Below are 25,150 nucleotides of genomic sequence, written 5' to 3'. Positions count from 1 at the left end.
GTTATTTTTATTTTTCATGCTAGTTTTTATTTACTTTTAGTCTTTTATTTTTGTTTTAAGTCATTTTAGCATAGAATTTATTTTTAAAAAAAAAAGGGGGAAACCCGCAAGCGGGTTTCAGGCTATTTAACAAATTACTTAAAAAAAAAAAAATTTTTTTACATGCAAGCTGCGTTGAGTTGCATATGCCCATCGGAGGGCCCTAGGATGCCCAGCAAACCTCCCCTCTCATCCTCACCCTTCAGGTGAGGGTTTGAGAGTATGTGTTTGATATAAATAGAACAGAAAAGCAGCTTTTAGTCATTTTACATAAGGGGGAAACCCGCAAGCGGGTTTCAGGCAGGCTATTTAACAAATTACTTTAAAAAAAAAAATTTTACATGCAAGTTGCATTCTTCAAAAGGGTATTTTCGTCTATTCACTCAGGAAACCCGCAAGCGGGTTTCAGGCAGGCTATTTAACAAATTACTTAAAAAAAAAAAAAATTTACATGCAAGCTGCGTTCTTCAAAAGGGTATTTTCGTCTATTCACTCAGCTCCGTCTGTTTTGCCGATTTCCGTCCACTTTTCAGGTTAATTCAAACCACGGGGTATCGACTGGTATGATATGAAACCACAGGGGGCTTTTATGTATGATTGCTTAACCACAGGGGGCTTTTTTGTTGTTTACCCTAAGTAATAAGACAATTAAGGTGCTGTTGACTAACTTCAACATCAGTCATCAGTCATATACTAACGGCTAAGCACATTACTTCTAACGGGCATAACTCCATTAATTTATATTAATTATATAATGAATCATATAATCTAATTCAAAACAGCCCATGTGATAAAAGGGCCCACAAATAGTTTACAATTATTTGCACTTGATCAGAAAATTATAAAAGAAATATTTTCAAAAATACAAAAATAACCCTAAATAGTTAGCAACTATTTAATGAGTTAGTTTTCATAAAAGCATTCAATTGACCTTTCACATCAATTAAAAACCAAACAAAAGGAACAAATGCAAATAACTAAACCATTGTTACCAATTAGCCCCTAAATAGTAAGGAACTATTAAGACATTGAATTTGAAGACCATGCCTGAAATAGACATTTCTCACTTTTTGGTAGAAAAAACCAGGAAAAAAACTCCTTTCTCTAACAATATAGTGACACTTGGCATTCAATTGAGAACTCCAATTGTTCTCTTATCTAGTTGGTAGATAAAGTAAGAGAATTTGAATTTAAAATCTCTTTTTTGTAATTCTTTTTACCTTATCATTCAAGTTAACTCTTCTCAAGTAATAAACTTTGATTATCTATTGTGATTGTAATTCAAATGTCAGTCCTGTTTCAGTACTTTTGGAAAAAAAAATTTTGGATCCCTAAATAGATCCGTCTACTCACTAAAGATTAAAGTCAAAAACGTACAAAACCTTGGTGGAGATTTTCTTAGTCCGTATATTTTCAGAGGAGATAATTACAGTAGCATACATGAAGAAGACTGTAAATGATTGTGTTAGAAGTCATTCAAATTATTTACTCTTTAATTTTGTTTATTTCAAATCGGAAAAGTGTAGTCCTTTCCACTTTTTTACCTTCTTTTTTTGGCGCTGTGGTTTTCCTTGGGAGGGGTTGGTAAAGGAAGTGGGGAAGCATATCAAAGGGCTACTTTGGCACAATTTTTTGGATTTTTTTTCGCTGCAAGTTGAATTTGAATCCTTATCTACAATCAAAGGAAGGATTTAATGCCACCCTCCATGATGATCACTGAGCCAAACTCAATGGTTGTCATGTCAAAGTATTGCCCTGTACTTTTTTTTTTTTTTTTTTGCTAATAGAATAGACCTACATTTACTCTGTACCAATGAGGGAGATACCTGAAGAGATCCAAAAAAAAAATTCGAAGGGATCTGAATCATCACCAGTCCGAACAGATGCCTATTTTCAAGAAAGTTTAGATTTTAAAATGTTGGTAAAAAAAATTAATCTCTTAATCTATTTTCAAATAGAATTTTAAATCTCTTTTTGATGAATAGCTAGTCAAACTATTGTCTTGTTGGACATAGGTGTTCAAATGTCGGACTTGGCAGTTGGCAGAACAGAATGCACCAGAGGCTGCATAATTTCTCAGAGAATCAGAATGATTGCGAGGGCTCTGTTGAAACTCGAGGTATAGCTCGCTCCAAGTAGTTATTGTGTGTATTTGTTAAGTACTCCCTCTCTTTTTTTATAACTCACGTTTAAGATTTTGCACACCAATTAAGAAAAGTTTTTCATTGTTTAAATCTGTAAACTACTTTCCTTTTGTATCCTCATTAATTGTCCAATTCACCCATATTTTCTCTCACTAGAGTACTACTGCGAGAAAAGAAGAAAAAATACGGAGGGGCAGATAATTACTGGGATTGTTACAAAGAGAGAAGCAATAATTACTAGGAATAGTAATTAAGAACCCTGTATTGAAAAAGAGAGATAAAAGGGTAAAATTGTGAAAAAATAATTAATACTATATGGGATAATAAAACGACAGATAAAAGTACACTAGAGCAAATTTCTTAAACGTCAATTATAAAAAAAGGGAGGGAGTAAGTTTTTTGCAACTATCAATGGATATAAAATGTTCCCCAAAATCTACCGCACTGCTTTGAAGTATTGACAATGAAAGTACGATGAACCAACCCTTCCCAGGGTAGCTCGCCTGGCCGCCCATTACCCCCTTGGGTCGAGTGTCACGTTTCGAGTTCGGGGTCTACCGTTTTCGGGAGGACGGAGCCTCTCCTTTCGGCTCGCAAGAAATTTAGTGGGATTGAAAGTCTGGATATCCTCTGCAACAGTCAAAAACAAAGAAAGTACGATGAAACATGGCTTGTTATCTTCATTAACCACACATAATTCAACGTCGAGAACAGGTGACTCCTTGTCTCTTCAGTAATCGTGTGTTTAAATCACTGGGACATCGTCAGATTTTTTTTTAACTCGTAAGTTGCATATCCATTGAAGAGAAAAATCTCCTGTAATACCAGAGCACCATTATGCCAAAACACAAAGAAAAATCGGAGCATATGACTACCGACAAGAGAATAACAGCCTGATCAAAATAACCATGCGCGACTTTTTCAAGTTTTGGGCCCATCTCAATTCTCTCGTGGAGGCATGGAATTGTCATATATATTAGCATGTGTAGTAATGTGTTTTGGCCTGATTAATGGTGTCATTAGTCAAAATTATCAACAGTTCAACGCAGGCGAAAAGTGCTAAAGTTTGGGTAAACAAAAAGTGCCAACTCATGCGCGGGGGCAGCGGCAGCAGGGAACAGAAAGGTGCCCAAAGTCCAACTAAGGTCGTCTTGTACGCACTCCAACCTTGACAAAATATACTCCATATGCATGCATATATATAAAAAATACCAGATAAAGCAGGCACACATTGACCGAGAAAAATAATCCCGCTTTGAGCTTTTGAACCGGATTGCCTTGCCACGGCAGCTGTCTTCTTCTTGTTTTTTTTTTTAATAATGTGACGTATGTGAGATAAAATAATAATAAAAAAAATATTAAAAATATAAATACATAAATTTTTGTAAATAAGCAACTATTCAAACAAATTCATATCATTATTATAGCTTAATTTCAGTCCATGTCGCGTTTGGAAATGAATGAATGAACATTTCAATTTTAACGAAAATCCTGCAAGAAGATCATTCACAATGATTATATTTTTAGCTAAAAGAAAATTTGCGAGAGCGAAATAGCGTGACCATCCCATTGGTCTGGCCTCATAAACTCTCCGTTTTTTTTTTTGGCTATAAACTCCCAAGTATTCGATGATTGTATTGAGATTTAACTAATTTAGAGTCAAACATTATCAGATTCACCTCAAGGAATGACTCTCTTACATTACTCTTTCCGGTTTCCATCCACATAACTCGAACCCTTAAAAGCTTGTTTAAGAAATATCAAGTTACTTGCTATTTGATTCAACCACTATTGGTCTCAAGAACTTTTAATCCTTAGTCTCCTTTATAACAATGCTTAGCCATGCGTAATTTTTAACCTATATCAATAAACGAAAAATTATTGGAAGCATCACTCACTTTTGTTACTCTTTTCTAGATACTCTACAAAATCAAAACAAGCTAAAGCAAGCCCAAATTCAAATTAAAGTTCAAAGAAGCAAAATGAAGCTGTTAATTCATCCAATTACAGTCAATAATGACTACACATAATATGGTCCACATGATTCTCAAATTTTTACTTTTTATAGCTGATTTTATACTAACTACTAGTAGCATTTTGCATCTCCGGAGGGTCGGAGACTTGTTTTATGAGTGCAAGAACCAGAAAGATGGGACTTTAAATATTTGTACGTGCAAAACCCGTTTAGCAGTTCTCCCCAAAGGTTTTTCAGGAGATAAATGCCAGCAGCATCTACGTACTTGTCTACTTTCTCTACCCCCATAGTTTTTTTTTGTTTTGTCATTTCAATCGAGTATTTTAAAGCGCAAAATTCTCTTCCACGGAGTTGTCGTCTTGTACATTAGATTATTCTCACTCGCTAAGCTACAGGAACATACATGGGAAAGAATCTTCTTCATCAACTCCAATAAGCAACCAAAAAAGCGTTGTTTATCAACGATAAAACCGAAATTTATGGAGAAAGCAGAATGAAGAAGAATAATGTCATGATTATCTCTCGCTCTCCGTTTTATCTATCAGCTTAACCTAAGTTTTTAATATTAATTAGTAGAACTAATACCAGTCCAACAGTAATCAAATTTTACTTCTCTATTTCTACCGCGACTAATTTCTCTCTTTGGGGACGCTTTTCCTCTCTCTCGCGCATCAGCATCAGCAATTAAGCAGCAGCACGTTCTCCTCCTCCTCCCCCTTTCTAAAACTTGACCTCTCCACCCACCTCTCCATTCTCCTTCTTCCCCCTCCCAAACAGGGAATATAAGAAAGTCACATTCCTGTATAAACATATAATTGGGAGACATAGCGGGTACAATGCAGGTGAGGTTTCTTCGATTATTGTTCTTGTTCCTGGAATATTTTCTGATTTTTCGAATTTAAGAATGGTGTACTATTTTTGAAGCAGGCGGCAAGAACAGTACAAGTAAAGCAATTATCAGATCTAGCGAGAGAGAGAGAAATTCACGAGTTCTTCTCCTTTTCGGGTGAAATTGAACACATTGAGATCCGCCGTGACTCGCCGCAGTCCAGGATAGCCTTTGTTACCTTCAAGGACCCAAAAGCGCTCGAAATCGCTTTATTATTATCTGTATAAACTACTAGCTCCTTTCTCATCCTCGAGTTTTTTTTTCTTTATAGTTGTTCCGTTACTTTTTTCTGCTAATTTATCTTTATACAGCATGTTGATTTATTAAGGGTCAATTCTCGTAAGAGCTCCGTTAGAGCCTTATTGTTTTTGGGACCATTTTTTTGGAAAAGTTGGAAATTATTCATAAGATGCTTCCCAAGAGTATTAGTAACATGCCCAGTATCATTGGAGGATTTTGCGATTATTAAGTTTAGGACAATGTGGCTCTTCTTCTTTTTTTTTTCCTTTTGTTTGGCATTTACCTCAAGATGCTTTTTCTAGTTCAGACGCATGTTTTTTTTTTCTTTGACCAATGTCTGTAACATGTTTAACATTTGCAAAAGAAAAAGCGTGTTGTCTTGGTTGAATTTGTGCCAGATGTTGAAAAGGTTTTATTGGCAGCAAAAGTAAGTTATATGGACAACTTCACTTTTTGCGATTGTTACATTTTAGTTTCTAACTTGTAAACACTTCAATTCTAGAAAATTGGCTACCTTTTCACGTTGTCTAGGTCATCTATCTTATGTGTTGAAGTCAATATAGGTACTTCACTGCAAAGTTCATTTTCTACTAATACCCTCTAGTTAATGGTCTGAAAGGTGTGGAATCATAGACAGGCTATGCATTCGATCTCAATGGCCCACTCTTGGTTGGTCGTGCCCAGTCACAACTAACCGTGTGTTAAGGCTTGCACTTGTGTATTTGACAACTTATGTTTTCCTTATTGATTTTTTAGAACATCATTTTAAGGTGACCAGTATTTAATGGCAACAACTGCTGTCACCATACCAGAATTTACGCATTCGTGGATGAATGAACTCTAATACACTTAAAAGGGCTTTAGCTTATAAGAAAGAAATTGAAACAGAAAGTTAAAACAGTAATTATTGCACCAGACAATGTCTTAAAAGGTGCTCAGACACATATTGCTGAAGATGGCCTGGTTGTTTTGGGGAGGGTTGGGGGTTGGTTGGGGGGAGCTTATTCTGTGATCATTTATGGTCTCAAGGTCTAACATACTTGTGTCCTGAATTGCATGATTGCTTCTTGAACACATGACTCGTAACTTTTTTTATGTCTGGTTCATTAATATCATGTGCATCATACTATCAAACTTGTTAGAATAGTTTTTGGAAAGTCGTAATTTTTGTGACTGAAAAGCCTGGGAATTGTTTGCATTGCAGGGAGCAACAATTGTTGACCGGATAGTTACAATAACTCCTGCAGAAAACTATGTACCACAATATGACATCAGGGTAGACCTATCTTCATATCTGAATTTGTTTCATCCTAATTAGTCTTTGAGCTAATATTGACATCACTGCATTCAGGAAGTAAGAATAGTTGAGAATGCTGTGGACATGTCTCAGGACAATACGTCACCTGTTGCTGAGGTAATAATGACTCAGACCTTTTTGGCTAACTATAATTCATTTCAAGCATCTTTTGTTTGACAAAGTTACATATGTTTCTGGCACTCGGAAGAATTATTGTACTCAGAAGAGGAGTAGGAAAGATTGAGATGAAATGCTGGGTGTGTATTCAAATCATAGTTGATATTCTGTGAGATATATACATCTTCAACATGATATCTATAGGTTAAAATGGGTGTCTGATTGTGAATCTGTGCCTTTTAAAGTATTTTGTGGATGACTGCAGTGAAGAATCTATTAAATGTTTTATGATGCTTGGTCGCTAGCTCGTGATGGCTTAAAATCATAATAACAAGTGCTGCCTCGGATAATATAACTGCAGTCCTTCTTTGGAGGAGATGATAGAAAATATGGTTGTACAAATTTTGATTCATGACTGTTGACTTCTTAACTCTGGATTATCTGTCTCATGGCAGACCAAAAATAGCTCTCCTAGGAGTGGAAAAGTGTATGTTAATAGAGCACAAGATGTTGTCTCAAGTGTGCTTGCAAAGGGTTCAGCGATAGGACAGGATGCTCTAAATAAGGCCAAGGCATTTGATGAGAAACACAAGTTAAGAGCCAATGCATCTGCAAGAGTTGCTTCCTTTGATAAGAGAGTTGGGTTATCCGAAAAATTCACAGTTGGAATTTCTGTGGTGAATGAGAAAGTTAAATCTGTGGACCAGAGGCTGCAGGTTTCTGATAAAACAATGGCAGCAATATTGGCAGCAGAGAGAAAACTAAATAACACAGGATCAGCTGTCAAGTCAAGCAGGTAACAAAATTCCTATTTTGAATGGTTTCTCTGTTCTGTTTCAAAGGAATTACCATGCACTTGGTGCATTTCATGTGTGTTAGACTTAGGTTCCGTTTGATAAAACTGAATCTGAATTCTGAAGTCTGAATTCTAAAATCTGAATACTGAAACAATTAATTTGCTGAATTTTAAGCACTGAAAAAAATATATGAATGTCTGAATTTTAATGCTAAACCTATTTATACTGTTTGATAAATATTTATAGCTGAATGCTTAATAAGTTTAATTTGACAATTTTGCCCTTATATCATTTCATTCAAAAAAGAAATAGAATCTATGATTTAATTAGTTTAAAATTGTTAGGTATGAAAATGACAATATTTATTTTTAAATCAAATTAATATAAAATATGAAATATATTATATGAGAAGTATGGAGAATATGTGAAAGTCATTAAAAAGGGAGAAAAGAAAAACTAAAAATCGTTAGATAGAGAATATTATGTTGTTTAATTAGATAAGAATTTTGAATATAATTAACAAACAAGGGTAGATTTGGTAGATAAGATAAGGTAACTGAAGTAATTCTAGTGATTCTTATCAGAATTAAGCATTCAGTTAGGATTCTTGTGCTAAAAAAAATACACACAGGTTCAGCATTACTTAACAAGTTCAGCAAATAGATTTTCATTTATCAAACACTCAAGACATCTGAATGTCTGAAAAAATTCAGATTCAACACTTTTTTATGTTATCAAACAGACCCTTATTTAACAATATTTCCACATTCCTTTGGCCCTTGGGTGGCTATTGCACTCTTGTTCCATTAAGCGTGCTGGTTATTGTACTTGCTGAAATTGGCTGCTGTGATTATAATTGGTGCAAAGATATCAACTTCAGTTGCCATTTTATGCTATTTGTATGATTCCATAATCACAGGCAGGAAAATTTGTAGTTGACTCTTTTTGAGGTGATCAGGTATGTTACAGCTGGAACGACTTGGCTGAATGGTGCCTTCAGTAAAGTAGCAAGGGCAGGGCAAGTTGCTGGTACAAAAACTAGAGAGAAGTGGAACGTTGCATTGTCAAATTTGACTGCAAAGGTGCATGTAGTTTCTTCCTCGTTACTCATTATGCCTTGTGTGATTTGTAAGGCTGCAGAATGTCTAATGTGAAATCCTGGAGAGAGGGAGAAGCTTTAAAGCTGAAGATTCTTAAAAATTGCCATGAAAAAACTTCCAGAATATTACCACTTCCCCATCCGCCCACCACCCCCTCCCACCTGCCGTGTATGTGCAATTTCTATCTGTACTTTTGGTGCTTCTATTTTTAAAGTTCTTGGGTCTAAATAGGATGACGGATGCTAAAGGGTGAAGTTCATATAAGCTAAAGCTAACAAGAATGCTGTTACAAAATTTTCCAGAAAGGATTTGGGAAGCTATTTCAAGCCCACTTGGGTTTATCCAAAATTTTGTTAAGCATTTATCTACCCTCCACTTTCTTAAAAAGGCTAATATCCAACAGATTAAGCTATGGCAAGATCTGGAATTTGTGGTACTGGATTTCTGTCAATGCAAACACAAACACAAGATGTGTATGTTCTTCTGCACAAACTTGGCTTGTACAAACATAAGATAAAATGGATTAAGTTGCATTTTGCAAGTTCAGTTCCTTGTGGATGATGGGAAGGAAAGATTCAAGCTTCTCTTTCTATTTGCTTGATTGCAGGATCCTGCTATTGTTGCGTAATTCATCTGCTTGGAGTTGCAAGAAGGGTTGCTGAGTTCTTTTATGATTCTTCATTTGATGATGGTATCTTGATCTTCAGAAGTATATGTGGTCTGAGATCTAGGAATACGAACCTGGTGTGCAATTTGTGCATTTTTTCATTGGTATATCGTTTGAGTCGAGGTATTTTGCCATTAGCAATGTAATCCATCTTAGTTTATGTGGTACTCTATTGTGTCAGATGGTGCCGTCTGAGTTATGCGTTCATAATTCTTCAGCATCCCAATTCTTTATATTAGATATAACGTGCGAGGAAAATTCGCATAGCATTTTTGCACAGCTCGCGGTCTTAGTCGAACACATTTACAAATTACAACTAATTATTTCAAGTAGCATTTTGTCCACCAGCTCTGTCCAATCTGGGCGCTTTCAATCAAACCCTCCCATCAAAGAAGATCTATCTTAAGACGCCAAATGCTTTTGCACAGAGTGTTCATTTGGCAAGGGTGGAAAAATTCTAAATCGTGTTTTGATTCTATGTTGTCATTTAGCTGACCCTGCTGGGTTTCAGAGTACAAATGCACTGACAGAAGAAGATGAGAGCCATAACACCACTCAGCGGTTGTAAAGGATGCATAATTATTAGTATAGGATATAAATAAATTCGCAGTCGTTTGCAAGTTACAAGTTTCGGCGTCCTCTACGGCCACCAATTGTAGTTATCCATGTGGAAGTATGGCTACAAGCATAATTCAATCGAAATGAGTTTTTAAGGTCAACGTTTACTTAAGAAATGTCAAAGTTAACAAATTCTAACTCGGGCGCTTTTCCGGTCAATTTCACCAGTTAGTTCAATTTGAAATGTTATGGGTGATGGTGGGTCTTGTTTTGTTTATGGGTACGTTTAGTCCGCCTGGCTGGTAGACTCGAGACTCATTCCCCATTCTCTGCAGTTGCAGGCGAGAATCCGGATCCAACAGCAACTGACCATGAACAAAATTACAAGGAGTTTGAGCAGAAAGAACGTGCATTTTTCCATTAAACAAATTACAGGTGACAAGGAGTGATGATTTAACAGAATATAATACACTAGCAGGTTAACAAAATGCGAATCTGTGTAGTCTGTACAGTGGTATTCCAATTTCCGTTGGCTAAGAAGTGTTAGTCTCCAACCTCTTTGGCTCCAGTACATTTGGACCAACCCGGTAAGAGATTCTAGCGTAATAGCGTTGGCCCCTTTGACGGCCCTCCTTGACACATTTCTTTTCGAGCTGCTCCCATGTGCCATTGGAGGCTGTCCTGTGCGTAGTGCATACCTTAAAATCTCCAGGCACTGAAATTGATTTTGTCTGTAAATTACGCCGAAACTTAAGAAACCTCCTTGCCTTGCGCGTATCCGGGAAAAAGTCTTCTGAAACAGACGTTATGTTCAAGCGAATCCAAATGGTAATTAGGCCTCTCCGCTTTTATGCATCTCCATTCCTCCGGCTTTGAACTGTCATCTTTTTTAACTATTATGTTTTTCCTTTGGCAAGCGAATCGCCGCCGAGCCAAAAAAACTCCCAAGGTACTAATATAAAATGTAAGGCGTGGTCCAAAAAACTTGGGCAATTGCTATGCTCCGTGTAGGTTGTCATGGGTTGTGTTTTGGGTTCCTGTTTGTTGGTGTCCTGCCCTCCCGTTTAATAGGCAGTGTTATTGGACCATTGAATGTTACCTAATCTTTGGCAGAAAGTCAGTATGGCAATAAAATCAGGTAAAAACTGATAGACGCCGAGGGATGGCTTTATGCAGTGCTTTTTTATCGCGGTGAGATGAAAGGAATTGTAAGTGGACCAAGGCCTCTTGTTTAAAAAATTTCACGTAAAAGATATCTTTGAGGCCTCCTTTTCTATTTTCTCACCTTAAATAAAAATATAGTAGCAGCAGCAGGGCAGCGGCGCTTAATGCAAGCAATTGCGATGTTTTTTTTTATCATCTCAAGGCATTAGTCGTCCCAAGTCCTAACTGTGTTTTGAGACTTGGACCGGACTATCAGACTAACCAGTTCAATCGATTGAATTGGGAACTAGACAAGCATTCAGTCCGACTTGTTCTAAAAAATCGTCAAACAAAAACTCGATCAAACCCAATTTTTGATTGGGTTTAGTCGAAAATCGAAAGAACCGCTTAGAATCAGATTTTTTTCATCTTTTTCTTTTTTACCTTTTTTATTTTCCTTTTTTAATTTTTTTTTAATTACTCTCAAATTTCTTCACATATTTGGCCATAAATCTCTCTCAAACAATTCTAACAAAAGATGCAAGTTCAAAAAGGGATCTCAAGTGGCTGTTGGTTTCAAAAAGACAAACTTGACAGACCTAGTTGGTGCCTGGTGGACCGCAGGGCCATTCTTAGATACGGGCCGTCATAAATAGTGGGTCAACCGTCAGTACCTTCCAGCTAATGGTCTCGCTGTGAGCTCCTTTCTGACGAGTTATCTCTCCATTGGATCAATTACGTGGATGGATTGTACCACAAGTCCAACCCCAAGATTTGAGATGGGGAATTTAAAATGCCTATTAACATGCACTATGGGTTCAAATTCCGTACTCTTCAACTGGAAAATATTTTAAAATTATGTAATAATAGCTTATAAATTAATCTTTTATCAAATATATTATGACAATTGAATGCACGGTAGTTAATTTGAAATTCAAATTTTGTGTACGCATCATATATCTAACGATGACATAACATATAATGTTAGCGTATATAAAAATTAAATTCATAATTTATTATTCTAATGTAGATGATGGGTCATTCTAGATAATGTCGTAGCTGTTTCTATCTCCAGTTGATGTAGGATTGTATTGAGTGTTGACAAGGAAAGGAACAACGATCTCACTTTTGGAGCAAACTAATGGTGCTTATCTGTTCTTTTCTTTTTCTTTTTTTTTCTTAATCGTATTTTACCTTTGACTCTTCTCACAATCAAGGTTCTAGCAAGGCGTGGTACGTAGTCTAATGTAACTGCAAAAAAGAAATTGTTTCTTGAAATTGAAACATCTAAAGATATTACCAGGCGAAAGTCAATATTATGGGTGCTACCGGCCATGTTTTATTAGCCTATGTAGAATCTTCAATCAATTGACCAAGTACGATTTTTTTTTTTTTTTTTTTCAATTGAAAAGACCTTGAATCTAATCTATGACCAAATATGAACACTTCTTCAAAACGATTGGGCTGACATTGGAATTTGATAAATGAAAAAGCCCAAATAAGATGAGCCAGCAGTTCAATGCCATTAATTCTTTACCGGACGACGTCCCAAAATATAACAAGAAGGAAGGAAGGCCAAAAAATTTTCTAAAACATCCCAACAGGTAGGAAAAGGAAAGTGATGTAGCACCAGTACGGCGTGCCACGTGTATGGTTGAAACACCTTTTTTTTTGGAAATTTTTTTTAAAAATATTAATTATAGCACTTATTTTTTTATATGTATAACGTATGTGTGGGACATGAGATGGCACTAATTAAGAAATTAGTATGCCACTGGAGCTAGAATGAAAAATTGCCATTTCGTTGTACCGTGTATCATCGTCGACGTACGTGGAAGTTTTCTGTATGGTACGAATTTCCCAAATTGCCCTTAGATGTCCATCGAGGCATCCAGTTCTCTGCAAGTCACTTTCTCTCTCTTCAGTACTGCATCTTATGGGGGTATATTCTCAAACTCCGCTTTCTCCGTCTCTTTAAAACCTCCATACTTAATACTCCTCACCCCTGTTGCGTGATATTAAAAACCATTTAACAAGAGAGATAGAGAGGGATTAGAAGAGTTGCTAGATTGGGTTCTTCCTTTTACTACTTTTTCGTTGATTCCAAGGTGATGTATTTACTCCTTTTGATTCTCATTCTTTTTTGGGTTTCTTCTACTATAGCTTCTCCTTATTTTTTCCCCATTTTTTTTTTTCTGAGATTGAAAGTGATGTAATTTTGTTGAGCATTAATTATCTGGGGTGCTGCTCTTTCAACTGGTTTATTGGTGATTTTAGGTGGGTGGGTCGTTTTCTTCTTTCTGTATATAACAATTTTTTTTCTTTAAACACCCATTATTTCTCTGTGATTAGTTGTAACTGCGCTGCTTGATTTTGATCCAATTTGGTATGATTTTTTAGCGTTTTTCTTTCTTTTAGGTTGATCTTTACTAGTCTGAGTTAGGACATTGGATGATTAAAAATTTGATTTTTATTTTGTAAACCTTCACGTTGGAGAGTGGACTGCTCCATGTTTCTTCAAAAAGTAGTCTTTTTATGACAAAGTGTGTCGAATTGGTTAAGCGTTGAAGTAATTGACTGTGATTTTCATGTGTTGTTAACTAAATTTGACGTTTCAGTTGCATTTTTTCCCTCTCTTGGATAAATCACAAGATCCAATGTGCGGAGTCTTGTGGAACTTTGATTCTTATAGGTTCATCGCTTCATTTTCTGAGTGCGATGTTCTTTGGCTTCTCAATTGCGTCCCAATTATGCTGGTTAGAAGTTACAAATTTGCGTTGTTTTCCAAATTCTTATGGTTGTTTACTTTGGTGGCCTGCTTCCATGGACTATTTTTGTTTGCGTTTGTTCTTTTTGGTTCTTCCTCTTAAACATGTATGTTAGACTTGCTTAGCTGGGATTGTACTTACTCTACTTATCCCTCTCCCAAGGGGCCACATGAAAATAAGAAAAAGAAAAAGAAGATACTTCTTTCATAAGTTCATTTTATATTTCAATTTATTATGTTTTGCTTGGTGTGAGAGTGTTACTTACAATATTATGGGCTCATTCTTCTACATGAAAGCTTTTTGATAAGAGTTCTGAAATCTACATATTTTAGTTTATTTGTCCAATTGATATGTATTGGGGCATAAGTTACTTGCTGATTATTATATAATATTAGGATCAAATAAAAATCTTATTAGATGAGAATAGCTTAATAGCTCAACCTTGACCAGTCATGCAGCATCTCATCATTTTTATTGATGCAGCAGAGAAGGAACCAATGGAGATATAAGAAGCAATAGATGGGCAATTACCACATTTCTTAGATGTTAAAGCATCACCGTAATAGAGAAATCGTGGACTTGAACCCATTTAGGTGGTTGGGAATTTAAAAGGGCAAGAAATTAGTCAAATGACAATACAACTTAGGGACAGGAGGTGGAAGGTGAAGAATAGGAGGCATGAAGTCGTTTCACTCAGCAACATCTGTGGCATTTATTGTAGAAATTGGGAATTAAGAAAAGAAGGCAAAAGAAGCTTGACCAGTAGATAGAGCTAAGTTAGTGGGATGTAGCTTTTTGAATCCTCAGCAATAGTTTTGGGATGGCTAGGGCTTTTACTGAAAATTACATTCATTCCATCCTGTTATGAAGTATTGCATATTTGTTGTGAAAATAAATATGTATAGCCAAATGTGATATACATGTCTTTTATCTATTTGTTTTAGTTACACACTTGCATTCTAGAAATGATCAAACAATTATGTGAAAGGTCTTCTTCTGATAAAAAATGGAATGCAGTGTTCTTGCACTTTTTTTGATGATTATGTTTGCCTTTTATGTGTCATTGGCTCTTTAGGTGGCTGCTTCAGTTTTATTGCTTTTGAGATGGTAAAATGAAGATGTCGAAGTTGCAGGATGATCAATTAGGAAATTGGTGCTTGACTTGATGCTTTGCTATGAGGACCCCTGCAGGGTGTGACAGATATTCTTGCTGAAGTTTACATCATTTTGTGATAAGGGCTTTTTTTGTGGAAATTTGAAGTTTACTGTTCTGGCGTAGCAGATTTGATACATACTGATGCACGAAGTGGTACCACATTTTTGTCAGAAGAAGAATATGCAAACTCCTGTTCGAAAAAGGTTACCTAGTGGATTGTCTAAAGATCTGTGGCTTGTGGCGAGGGAGGGATCTTTATCTGATGTAGATTTGGCATTGGCATGGCTTAAGAAGAGTGGTGGAAATGTCAATGCAAGGAATTCGTTTGGCCTCACACCTCTTCATATTGCAACCTGGAGAAACCACGTTCCTATTGTTAGAAGGCTACTTGCAGCTGGTGCAGACCCTAATGCTAGGGTGTGTTTATCTATTGATCCTTTAGATCTTCCAGAATTTGTAATGTTATGCATGATCACTTGTTGCTTATTAAAATGTTAGTCAGCAAATCAAAAGGTAAGTTGACAAGGCACTGGGCTATGTCTCTGTCTTAGTGCTTGTGAAGATCAGTTGCAAAAGAAGGAATCCAAATTGGGAATAAATTTTTCAATAGGGACCACATGCTGTGAAGATAATTTTTTTTGGGTTCAGTTTTCTATCTGGTTATCCTTGAAGTAAATGTCTGGATGACAAGGAATTTGTTATGAAGAAAACCAGGTGAATTTTCAAAAATTAGTAAATTTCTTGTATGTTGCTGCCTTTTTCCTTAGTGGGAGGGGGAAGACGTTTGATATGTTTTTTGACTAATGATCGATATCCTACATGATTATTTTTTGTCTGATATGCTATACCTGTTATATTTTAAGAGAAATTATTAGTTTTACAAATCTGTTGCTTGTAGCTTGTATTGTAGGTTGGAATTTAATTTTGATGCCTGTTTAGTATTACAAATGACATGGCTGCTACATTTCTCTTCATGCATGTTGTTCTAAATGCCTCGTCTTGCTATTGAGTTATGCAATTAGAATGAGTTATATTACTTTCTATCTTCATGCCAGTTTAAAATAAATGGCTATGAGAATAAAGAGGAAATATTTGGATGCAATGCCACGTGAACTCAGAGTATTTGCATGACTCCATGTTGAGTTATCACTTGACTTGAAAGTCTAAGCTGTTAAAGAGCAAACTAATTTGTTTACTATCATTACCTAAGTGTAGCTTTTACTTCTCAGGATAGTGAATCAGGATGGAGTAGCCTTCATAGAGCTATGCATTTCGGCCACCTCACAGTTGCTAGTGTGCTTCTTCAGTCTGGTGCTTCTATCACATTGGAGGACTCTAAATCCCGAACGCCTATAGATCTTGTATCCGGACCTGTGCTTCAGGTTGTTGGGGATGGAGACGATTTAGGTACGCAATGTTTTGGAACATATTACATAGAAGGTCTCATGCTGATGAATGTTAAGCAATAGGAAATGATATTTACGCTGATATGGTTTGTTTGTTGTGTATGTTATAGTTGCTACAGAGGTCTTTAGCTGGGGGAGTGGTGTGAATTATCAGCTGGGGACTGGAAATGCACATATTCAGAAGCTACCATGCAAAGTTGACACACTCTATGGTTCTTATGTTAAATTGGTTTCTGCTGCAAAATTCCATAGTGTAGCAGTTACTGATCGAGGTGAAGTCTATAGCTGGGGATTCGGGAGAGGTGGCCGTCTTGGGCATCCTGAATTTGATATACACAGGTAAATAACTAGAATAACTTCAACCCGTGCCCCTCCCCCCCTTTTTCCCCTTGCAGGTTCAAGAATCCAGTATTGATACTTGATTTATTATAGTTTTCACTCTTTTGAACTAATTCCATATAATTTCAGGTCTTTCTAATTCTAAAAGTACTTCTATTTAGTTTTAGCACCTTTTAGATTTTATAGTCTGCCTTTTTCACTTTGAATGTTGTATTATTGTTCTTTGTTGTCCATCTGTCTCTGTTCACCGATGGGTTTGTGGGGTTATTTGATGCATGCTGATGTGTTTGTTGACCAATGTTTTACTGTGAAAGCTGGTTGTTCCTTCTTTTCTTTTTGCTGTTTTCAATCATAATATAATTTGTTTGAAGATAATCGTCTACCTATTAAGTTGTTTGAGAAACAGTTAAGATAGCACTTACTGTCAGATTTCTTGATTTTTTTTCTCGTGCTTTTGTTCAAGATATCTGAAATTCTGCACATAATTTACATGATTTTTTTTTTTGCACAGTGGTCAAGCTGCAGTTATTACTCCTCGGCAAGTGAGCTCCGGTTTAGGGGCACGCCGAGTTAAAACAATTTCTGCAGCTAAGCATCACACTGTTGCTGCTACACAGGCTGGGGAGGTTTTTACTTGGGGTTCCAATAGAGGTGAAATTATTGATATTTCTTATGAATTTGAGATACAGTCTATTTCATTGCCGTGTTTTATCTCTAAAATAAAGATCTATTATGTTGATTTTGTTCATAATATTATTGTGCATCCCTTATTGATGTTTTTCTTTTTCCTCAATTTCTTTTTGTTCCCCTAGTAGATTTCATTAGGTTAAGGATGGATTATGACAAATGTTTTTAATAGTGTGTGCGCTTCAAAGTTTTGAAATTTCTAGATTGACACGAGAAGAATTTGGGTCTCGACACTTTTAACCTTTCTTTAATACTTTGCAGAGGGTCAACTTGGCTATACATCTGTTGATACTCAACCTACACCCAGGAGAGTTAGTTCTTTAAGGGCAAGAATAGTTGCTGTTGCCGCAGCAAACAAGCACACTGCTGTTATTTCCGATTCTGGTGAGGTGTTCACTTGGGGCTGCAATAAAGAGGGACAGCTTGGTTATGGCACCTCTAACTCTGCTTCAAACTACACTCCAAGATTAGTTGAATACTTGAAGGGCAAGGTTTTCAATGCAGTTGCTGCTGCCAAGTATCACACAATTGTTTTGGGAAGTGATGGTGAGGTATGTTTATATTATCTGCCCTTCCTCTTGTTGTAGTTGCCACTTTTTTTTTTAACACTGCCTGATTGAAAAGTTAAGCAATTGTCATGGCTTACACGAGTAGATTTATTTTTTTTTGCCCCCCTAACATGTCCTGGCACGTGTGTGATGCTTAACTTTGACATGCAAGGAATAATTAATTATGATTGGCTGGTAAATGATAATTATTTGCCACCTAATGAAAGATCTTATATTCTGTGGGACAAATCTAATGTATTTATTTGCTTAATCTAAATTTAAGACAAGTAAACTTGATACTGTGCTGGATTTCCTGAGGTTCACAGAATCTTTACAACTTCCATCTCCATTTTTTGATTTGCTTGTGACCTATCAGAAACAAATCTATCTCTTCATCAGGAATGTAATGTCTGAAGTTGTTCAATATTCTGAGAATTGTTCAATATTCAATATTCTGGGTTGTTTAGCTGATGACTAGGACACGGCAAAGTTTGTACTAGGTAGTCCCGAAATCTAATTGTCATAGACTTGATTCAAATGATCAGAGACCTGGACATTTATGGTAACTTCCCTTTAACTTGCAGATGTTCATATAGTATTTACAGAATAAGATGTTAAAGTGATGATATTAATGATCTCAAGTTTCTGTTATATGTTAGTCATTTTGCAGCTCCATATTCTTTGGCAGGTATTCACTTGGGGTTACCGACTTGTTACCCCAAGACGTGTTGTTATTGCTAGAAATACGAGGAAACTTGGGAACACTCTTCTGAAGTTTCACAGGAAGGAGCGCCTTCATGTTGGTGCCATAGCTGCTGGGGTGACGCATAGCATGGCTCTAACTGATGATGGGGCCCTTTTTTATTGGGTGTCATCAGATCCTAGTCTCCGTTGCCAGCAGGTTTTACTTAATTGAGCTAATTATTGCTTCCTCCTTCTCTGTGACCTTTTGTTTTGAAGAATGTTGAATATTCATCTTTGTTGTATAGTTATATTCGCTATGTGGGAGAAGCATTGTTAGCATCTCAGCTGGGAAGTACTGGACTGCTGCTGCTACTGACACTGGTGATGTTTATATGTGGGATGGAAAGAACAGAAAAGATGAACCACCTATTGCAACTAGGTTACATGGTGTGAAAAAGGCAACTTCAATTTCAGTAGGAGAGACACATCTACTGATTATTAGTTCTCTCTATCATCCTACATATCCTAAAATTGTCAAGGGTTCTCAGAAGGTCAAGCAAAAGGTCAAGATTGAAACAGATGAATTCGATGAAGGTTTTATTTTTAATGATCTAGAGTCTGACGATGTCTCATCCATTGACCCAAAGGAAGGCATCGTGAAGACCGTGCCAAGCTTAAAAACTTTGTGTGAAAAAGTCGCAATAGAGTACTTGTTGGAGCCACGAAGTGCTATTCAGCTGCTAGAAATTGCAGATTCACTTGGAGCAGATGACCTAAGGAAGCATTCTGAGGTATAACTGATGACTTTTCTGATTTAACTTAATAGGTATACCTGGTTTCTGTCTTTTGTGGTTGTTTGAAATGTGAATGAGGCATCAACTTGCTCTTTTCTGTCACTTTCAAGGTTGTGAGCAATGAAATTTTACTTGAAAAAGGGTGTTTAACTTACAGGCCACCTTAAGCTGGGTTACCCCATATGGGAGACAACTTGCACTTTTTTTGGTTTTGCAGTATGCAGTTGCATGCCATGCTATGAAAGATGGTATTGATCCAAGTGATTTTTTAGCCTCAACCATTTTGTTAAACTTATTAAGGGGCTTAAGCATTCTTGGCTTGTAACCTAAGTGGGTAACTCAGAAGGGAGAGATCACTTGATAAACATTGTCAGTCCCTTGAACACCTAAACAGTTATTCTGATTTTGTTTCCACAAATTGCCATGGATGGCTCTTATTTTGTAAAAACCATTCTTCACCAGTCTAATAGTAACCAAAAGAGTAGCTGAAATTTTTTGTTCTGTGAGTATAATGGCATTGTCACACGATGTGTTTCTTTGTTTGGGGTAATTGGAGTTTCTTTTTCTTATTTTTTTTCTTCTTTCAAGTTAATATGTTCCTGTTCAGGGTGATATCTTTTATCTGACCACAGCTGGCTGAATGCCTTTAAAGGAATGTGCTATTTTTTCATGTTCCCTCATTGATCTAGTGTGTTGCCATTGGACCTGTTTGATTGATTAGCACCTGAGTAAATTTCGAGAGAGTGATTTTCTGTAATTATCCTTTCACTTTAAACTCATCAAACTTGTATTCGCGATGTTTGGTACTTGTCTAGGACCAAAATTGCTACTTCTATTTAATTGATGAAATCTTGTAAAAATGAAACTATTTTCCTGCAGGAGATTGCTATTCGCAACCTTGATTACATTCTTGCTGTCTCAACGCATACTTTTACCAACACTTCGTTGGACATATTGCTCAGCCTTGAAAAACTGCTGGATTTGAAGTCAACTGAATCATGGTGTTATCGTCGGCTTCCAACCCCGACAGCCACCTTCCCTGCCATCATCTATAGTGAAGAAGAAGAAGATAGTGACAATGAATTTCTTAGGAAACGTGACACCTGTATACAGAGACCATCCTCCATGGCAGAGAGAGCTGTAAGATTAGATGGCTTTTTGCAGTGTAATGATGATGCCAAGGAAGCAGTTTCCAAACAGGTTCGAGCTTTGAAAAAGAAGTTACAGCAGATTGAGATGCTTGAAGAGAAGCTGTTGAAAGGTCATTCCCTGGATGACCAGCAAATGAAGAAACTCCAGACCAGGAAAGATTTGCAGAGCTCGCTTGATGAACTTGGTGTGCCTATGGAGACTCTTCAGGCAAAAGCTTCTTCTTCTGTTTCTGTTGATGGTAAAGGCTGTAAAAAAGTAGTGTCCAAAAAGCAAAGAAGAAAGAGCAAAAACAGGGCAGGAAAAGTTGAAGAGGCATCTGGTAATTGTGGAAAGATTGATCACTTGGATCCCACAAAGACTTGTGTGGAAGTTGAATCATCTCATAGTAAGCACAAGGTAAAACCTTGTAGTCTCTGCTGTAGTTAGATTTTTGATATGTAAGAAAGTGTGTTTTAATTTTATTTAGTGAAAATAGAAGAGAAGCATGTTTTAGCGAGGGATGTTCGTGGGAAGCTATTTATATCAGTTGCTCATTGATTAAATTATTTTCTTCAGAATTTACCACTTTGCTTGGTCAAAATTTTCTGAGTATCTCTGACTCTATTATGATAAATCCCCGTTAGGTTATAGGCATTTTGTGAAGCTTGAACATGAACCATGTTACTTCTTATTGCCAAAGTTGACATGCAGTCTCTGATTTTGTAGCTTTGTCATTTCATTATTTGATCTCATATGTTAAGGGTTCTGAAAATCCAGTTTATAGCTGGAGTATAGTGTTTGATGATTGTTACTCATTGTATTTGGCGCTTTTAGGATGAAAGTGGAGATCTTGAGGGATTTGCAGATAAACAATTTCCTGAAGATTCTACTAGCATTACGAAAAATTTGGCAGAAGTTGAAAGAAATAATCGTTCATTGCATTCTGTGTCAAAGAAGAAGAACAGAAAAGGCGGGCTTTCTATGTTCTTGAGTGGTGGTCTTGATGATGCTCCAAAATGTACTGCACCTCCTCCATCAGTGCTCAAATGTGAGGGTCCTGCTTGGGGTGGTGCTAAGATTTCTAAGGGTTCCTCCTCTCTGCGTGAGATACAGGATGAGCAGAGTAAAATAAAGGCAATAAAGCCCGCAAAGTCCAACGATCTTGTGGAACATATTACTGATGGAAGCAGTGGCACCAAGATTCGGTTAGGTTCATTTCTGCCCTCCAATCCGATACCTGTTGTTGCAACACAGACGACTCAAGCTTCTGATGGAGAAAGAAACACACCACCTTGGGCTGCATCAGGGACTCCACCTTCTCTTTCTCGTCCGTCTCTCAGGGACATCCAACTGCAACAGGTATGGGGTTTCTGAACACACGCTTTCTCTTATCTTGATGTGCCTTAATGAGTTACTGTGTGTCCATTATTAGCCCCTTCTTGAGCAGCCTACCTGACCAACAATATTGCAAATAACTTCTTTTGTTTATTTAGTTGGTTAATTTGTTTTTCTCAACCCAGGGAAAACATCAGCAATCTCTTTCCAGTCCAAAAACGAGAACCACTGGCTTTTCAGTGGCAGGTGGCCAAGGTTCACCATCAGACTCCGGTGGTCTGAACAGGTGGTTCAAGCAGGAGGTCGAGACACCTTCATCTATTCGCTTGATTCAGATAGAGGAAAAGGCAATGAAAGACCTTAAGCGCTTCTACAGCAGCGTGAAGATCATGAGGAACCCATCATGAGAAGACCATCATGTCTTTTCTGACTGTAAATTCCTTTTATCTATTCTTAGTCAGGATTTCAATGTAAATTAACTGTACAGATCATTTTATTCTCCACCTAGGGCATTGTAACAGTGTTGCTAGTTGGCCAATGGTTTTTTATCTTCATTTTTATTGTTTTGGTTTCTTCAAACTCAAGCTATAAATGTCAGTTCGCCTTTGATGGGTCGGTTCGCCTTTGATGGGTTAGTCCTCACTCCCATTTGGTTCGTCTGCTGCTGTTGGAAACCTGAGTATAATCCGGAGCAGGCTCAAAACAGCAATAACAAGGTGCTTCGTTATGGACGGTGGTCTTTTTGTATTTTCTTCACCACCTGACTTGAATAAGGAAGCAGTTTTTGTCATAGGGATTGCAGCAAATTACCCCATCCCTGGCATACATCTTCCTTCAGTACGGAAGCTGGCTGATCAACTCTTTGTAACTGTTGATCAGGACTAGTCAATAATCATCACTTGGATGTTTCATTTCTTCCAAAGTAGATTTAGCGTTTTTCAATCTCTATGTTGTCTCCTGTTAAAACCTTTCGTTTTCCCCTATTTCAATTTCTAAAATTCTAAGCAAGTTTCCAGTTCTTGAAGAGAGGAGAGAAGGGGGAGGAGGATCGGTCAATTGGGCAAATTTTTGGTATGCATACATACCTATCTGTAGCAACGTTAAAAATCTACCTCACTTTCGTTGTGGGGGCTAAGAAGTTCATTTCCTCTACACTCTCTCTCTCTCTCTTGAACTCAACCGGGTGACTCCCAACCAAACATGCAGCTGTAAAATGGGTTAAGATATGCACGTGATTGCCATTTATCTCATTCATCAGCAAACATAAAGCATCAGTCATCCTCAAAAGCGAGAATGATGCCAATTTAACGCAATCTAGCAATCGATTTTTCGTTTAGGACCCAATCTTGAAAACAGGAGAAGAGATTTTTTTTTTTTTAAGTATCTACTAGTTGCAGGAGAAAAAATCAAGCAGGACTTGAAATTTTAGCCCCAGGCGGGGAACGAGATTCATGTGCAAGGTAATCAAACAAAATCACATGAAGAAAAAGGATTTTTTTTTTCTTTTGAAAATGGAAGATCTTGAATTTAGAATCTTTCATTTTATCACCCAACACAATCCTTCCTCGAAGAAAAATGATATTTGACGGAGTAATTCGACCTAACAGTTCTTTATCCTATTTACGATCTTGATGTTGTTGAGCTGAGGAAGAATTCATTAACTACAGACTTCGCAAATGTTATGATGACTTTTGTGCATGACGGTGCCATATCAGATATTGGATGTAGCAATCTTAAGTCAAAATTCCAATAATTTTTCCTGCTTAGTTCAAATAATTACTGAATTTTGTCGTCTATAGGTTTGAGCAATTTGGTGAAATTGCAAGCTGTAGGGTGCAAAATTATTGCGTTCAAAGCAATCACATACTCTTCCAAGTTCCAATTCTTGGACTCGTAAAACAAACGTATGAATTCGGCCCCAGGACGCAAGTACAGAAACAGTAAGCCCTTTCCTTTCTCCTTTCAGCTTTTGCATTGAGCCTGATTGTTGTGTCGTGTCGTGTCGTGGGGCTTACGTACAAGATTTGCACAGGGAGCGAAAAGAAAGAAACGATTAGAAATGGAGCGAACCAACTGCTAACTACTCCTAGAGTAGTTGGTCACCAAAGAAATTTTAAATTTTTTTTTTCTAGTGTAGAGTTCTCTTGAGCTCTTTAGATTCTCTCTTCATAGTAGTTGCAGTATAAAATTTATATAAATAACAAAGATTAGTCTGGTTGCCTCTCGGGGTTGGTTCGAATGGTTTCGGGGTAGTCTAATTAAATTTCGAGGTCGTGTGTTCGAATCCCTTCTCTATCGCTTGTGTATTTTTGGGAATGTGATGCACAGGCACAGGAAAATTAGTCTGACAAAATTAAAATACTCTCTTTATTAAAAAAAAAAAAACAAAAGATTAGAAATGGCGTGATGTGGTGGGATCAAAAATTCAACATCGTAGGGAGTTTGGAAAGGACGAAAAGTAAAAGGTTGGTTGGTCTCAACTTTGATGCCAATAGTCGTTCGGGGTAAAATGTTGGCGCTGCGCTGCCATCTCAATTATTTGAAGCTTAATTGATCTGATCTTCTGACGCGTAGCTGACAGACACTCTTTAGCTTCTCATTCACTAACAACTCCTATATAGAAGTTGACCTTTGACAAGAAAAAAAAAAAAATCACTAACAACTCCTTTTCTTCGCATGATGAGAAGGAGAGCTCACTCATACACGTAACAGCCCAAAATTTCCATCCCTAACTAACAACGCACCAGTCAACCTTGTAAGTAGTAACTATTGTGTTAAAACCTCGAACTCTTTTGTCTTATTTTCATTTCCTCTGACTCTATTGATGAAGGCAGTATAATTAGTAGCAGCAGCAGCAATATGAGTATCTTCTTTTCTTTTGCCTTTTCTAATTGATGAATATTGATCCATGTTCGTAACAAGAAAATCAAGACATTAGGTCTAACGTCCTGTTTGGTAAATGAATTTTTTTGGTGTAATTTACTTAGAATTTGTAGGAAATTTTTTTGAGTTGTGTAAAAATTTTTCTTTTTAACAAAAAAAAATCTTGCCTTTTTTCCGGTTCTTTCTCTTTCTCTCTCTTTTTCTGTCTTTTCCTCTCCTTCTCCCCCATCTCACTATTCTTCTTCTCTAGTGTCGGCGACTAGCGCTGTCAACCTTCTCTATTTTTTTTCTTTTTTCTCTCTCTCTCCCTCTCATCTCCTCCCCTTCTCCTCCTCCCTCTCTTCCTTCCCTCTCCCCCTCTTCTCGTCCTTCCTCCACCTCTCTCCACTCTTCTCACCACCTCCTCCCCCTACCGCCCTTCCCCTCTCTCATACACGATCTAGTCACTGCAAT

The 25,150-nt window shown here is 37.0% G+C and overlaps 2 protein-coding genes across 2 annotated transcripts; both read left to right on the top strand.

Annotated features, from left to right (window-relative positions):
• The first annotated feature begins 4,711 nt into the window (after positions 1-4,711).
• Positions 4,712-9,544, top strand: LOC113775123 (binding partner of ACD11 1). The gene is made up of 7 exons (XM_027319870.1): positions 4,712-5,000; positions 5,086-5,268; positions 6,492-6,563; positions 6,639-6,701; positions 7,157-7,497; positions 8,457-8,580; positions 9,206-9,544. The coding sequence occupies exons 1-7, from the start codon at positions 4,995-4,997 to the stop codon at positions 9,224-9,226; spliced, it is 810 nt and encodes a 269-aa protein (XP_027175671.1). The 5' UTR covers positions 4,712-4,994; the 3' UTR covers positions 9,227-9,544.
• Positions 9,545-12,920: 3,376 nt separating this feature from the next.
• LOC113774998 lies at positions 12,921-22,391 on the top strand. The gene is made up of 11 exons (XM_027319681.1): positions 12,921-13,074; positions 14,810-15,307; positions 16,120-16,297; positions 16,407-16,635; positions 17,147-17,286; positions 17,584-17,873; positions 18,559-18,771; positions 18,860-19,345; positions 20,228-20,896; positions 21,314-21,838; positions 22,000-22,391. Exons 2-11 carry the CDS (start codon positions 15,032-15,034, stop codon positions 22,219-22,221), a joined length of 3,228 nt encoding a protein of 1,075 aa, XP_027175482.1. The 5' UTR covers positions 12,921-13,074; positions 14,810-15,031; the 3' UTR covers positions 22,222-22,391.
• The last annotated feature ends 2,759 nt before the right edge of the window (positions 22,392-25,150 follow it).

The sequence above is a fragment of the Coffea eugenioides genome, chromosome 6, assembly GCF_003713205.1.
Source record: "Coffea eugenioides isolate CCC68of chromosome 6, Ceug_1.0, whole genome shotgun sequence".
Lineage (NCBI taxonomy): Eukaryota > Viridiplantae > Streptophyta > Magnoliopsida > Gentianales > Rubiaceae > Coffea > Coffea eugenioides.
Note: the sequence above shows the minus strand (reverse complement) of the source record. Positions and strands in the feature narration are given on the sequence as shown.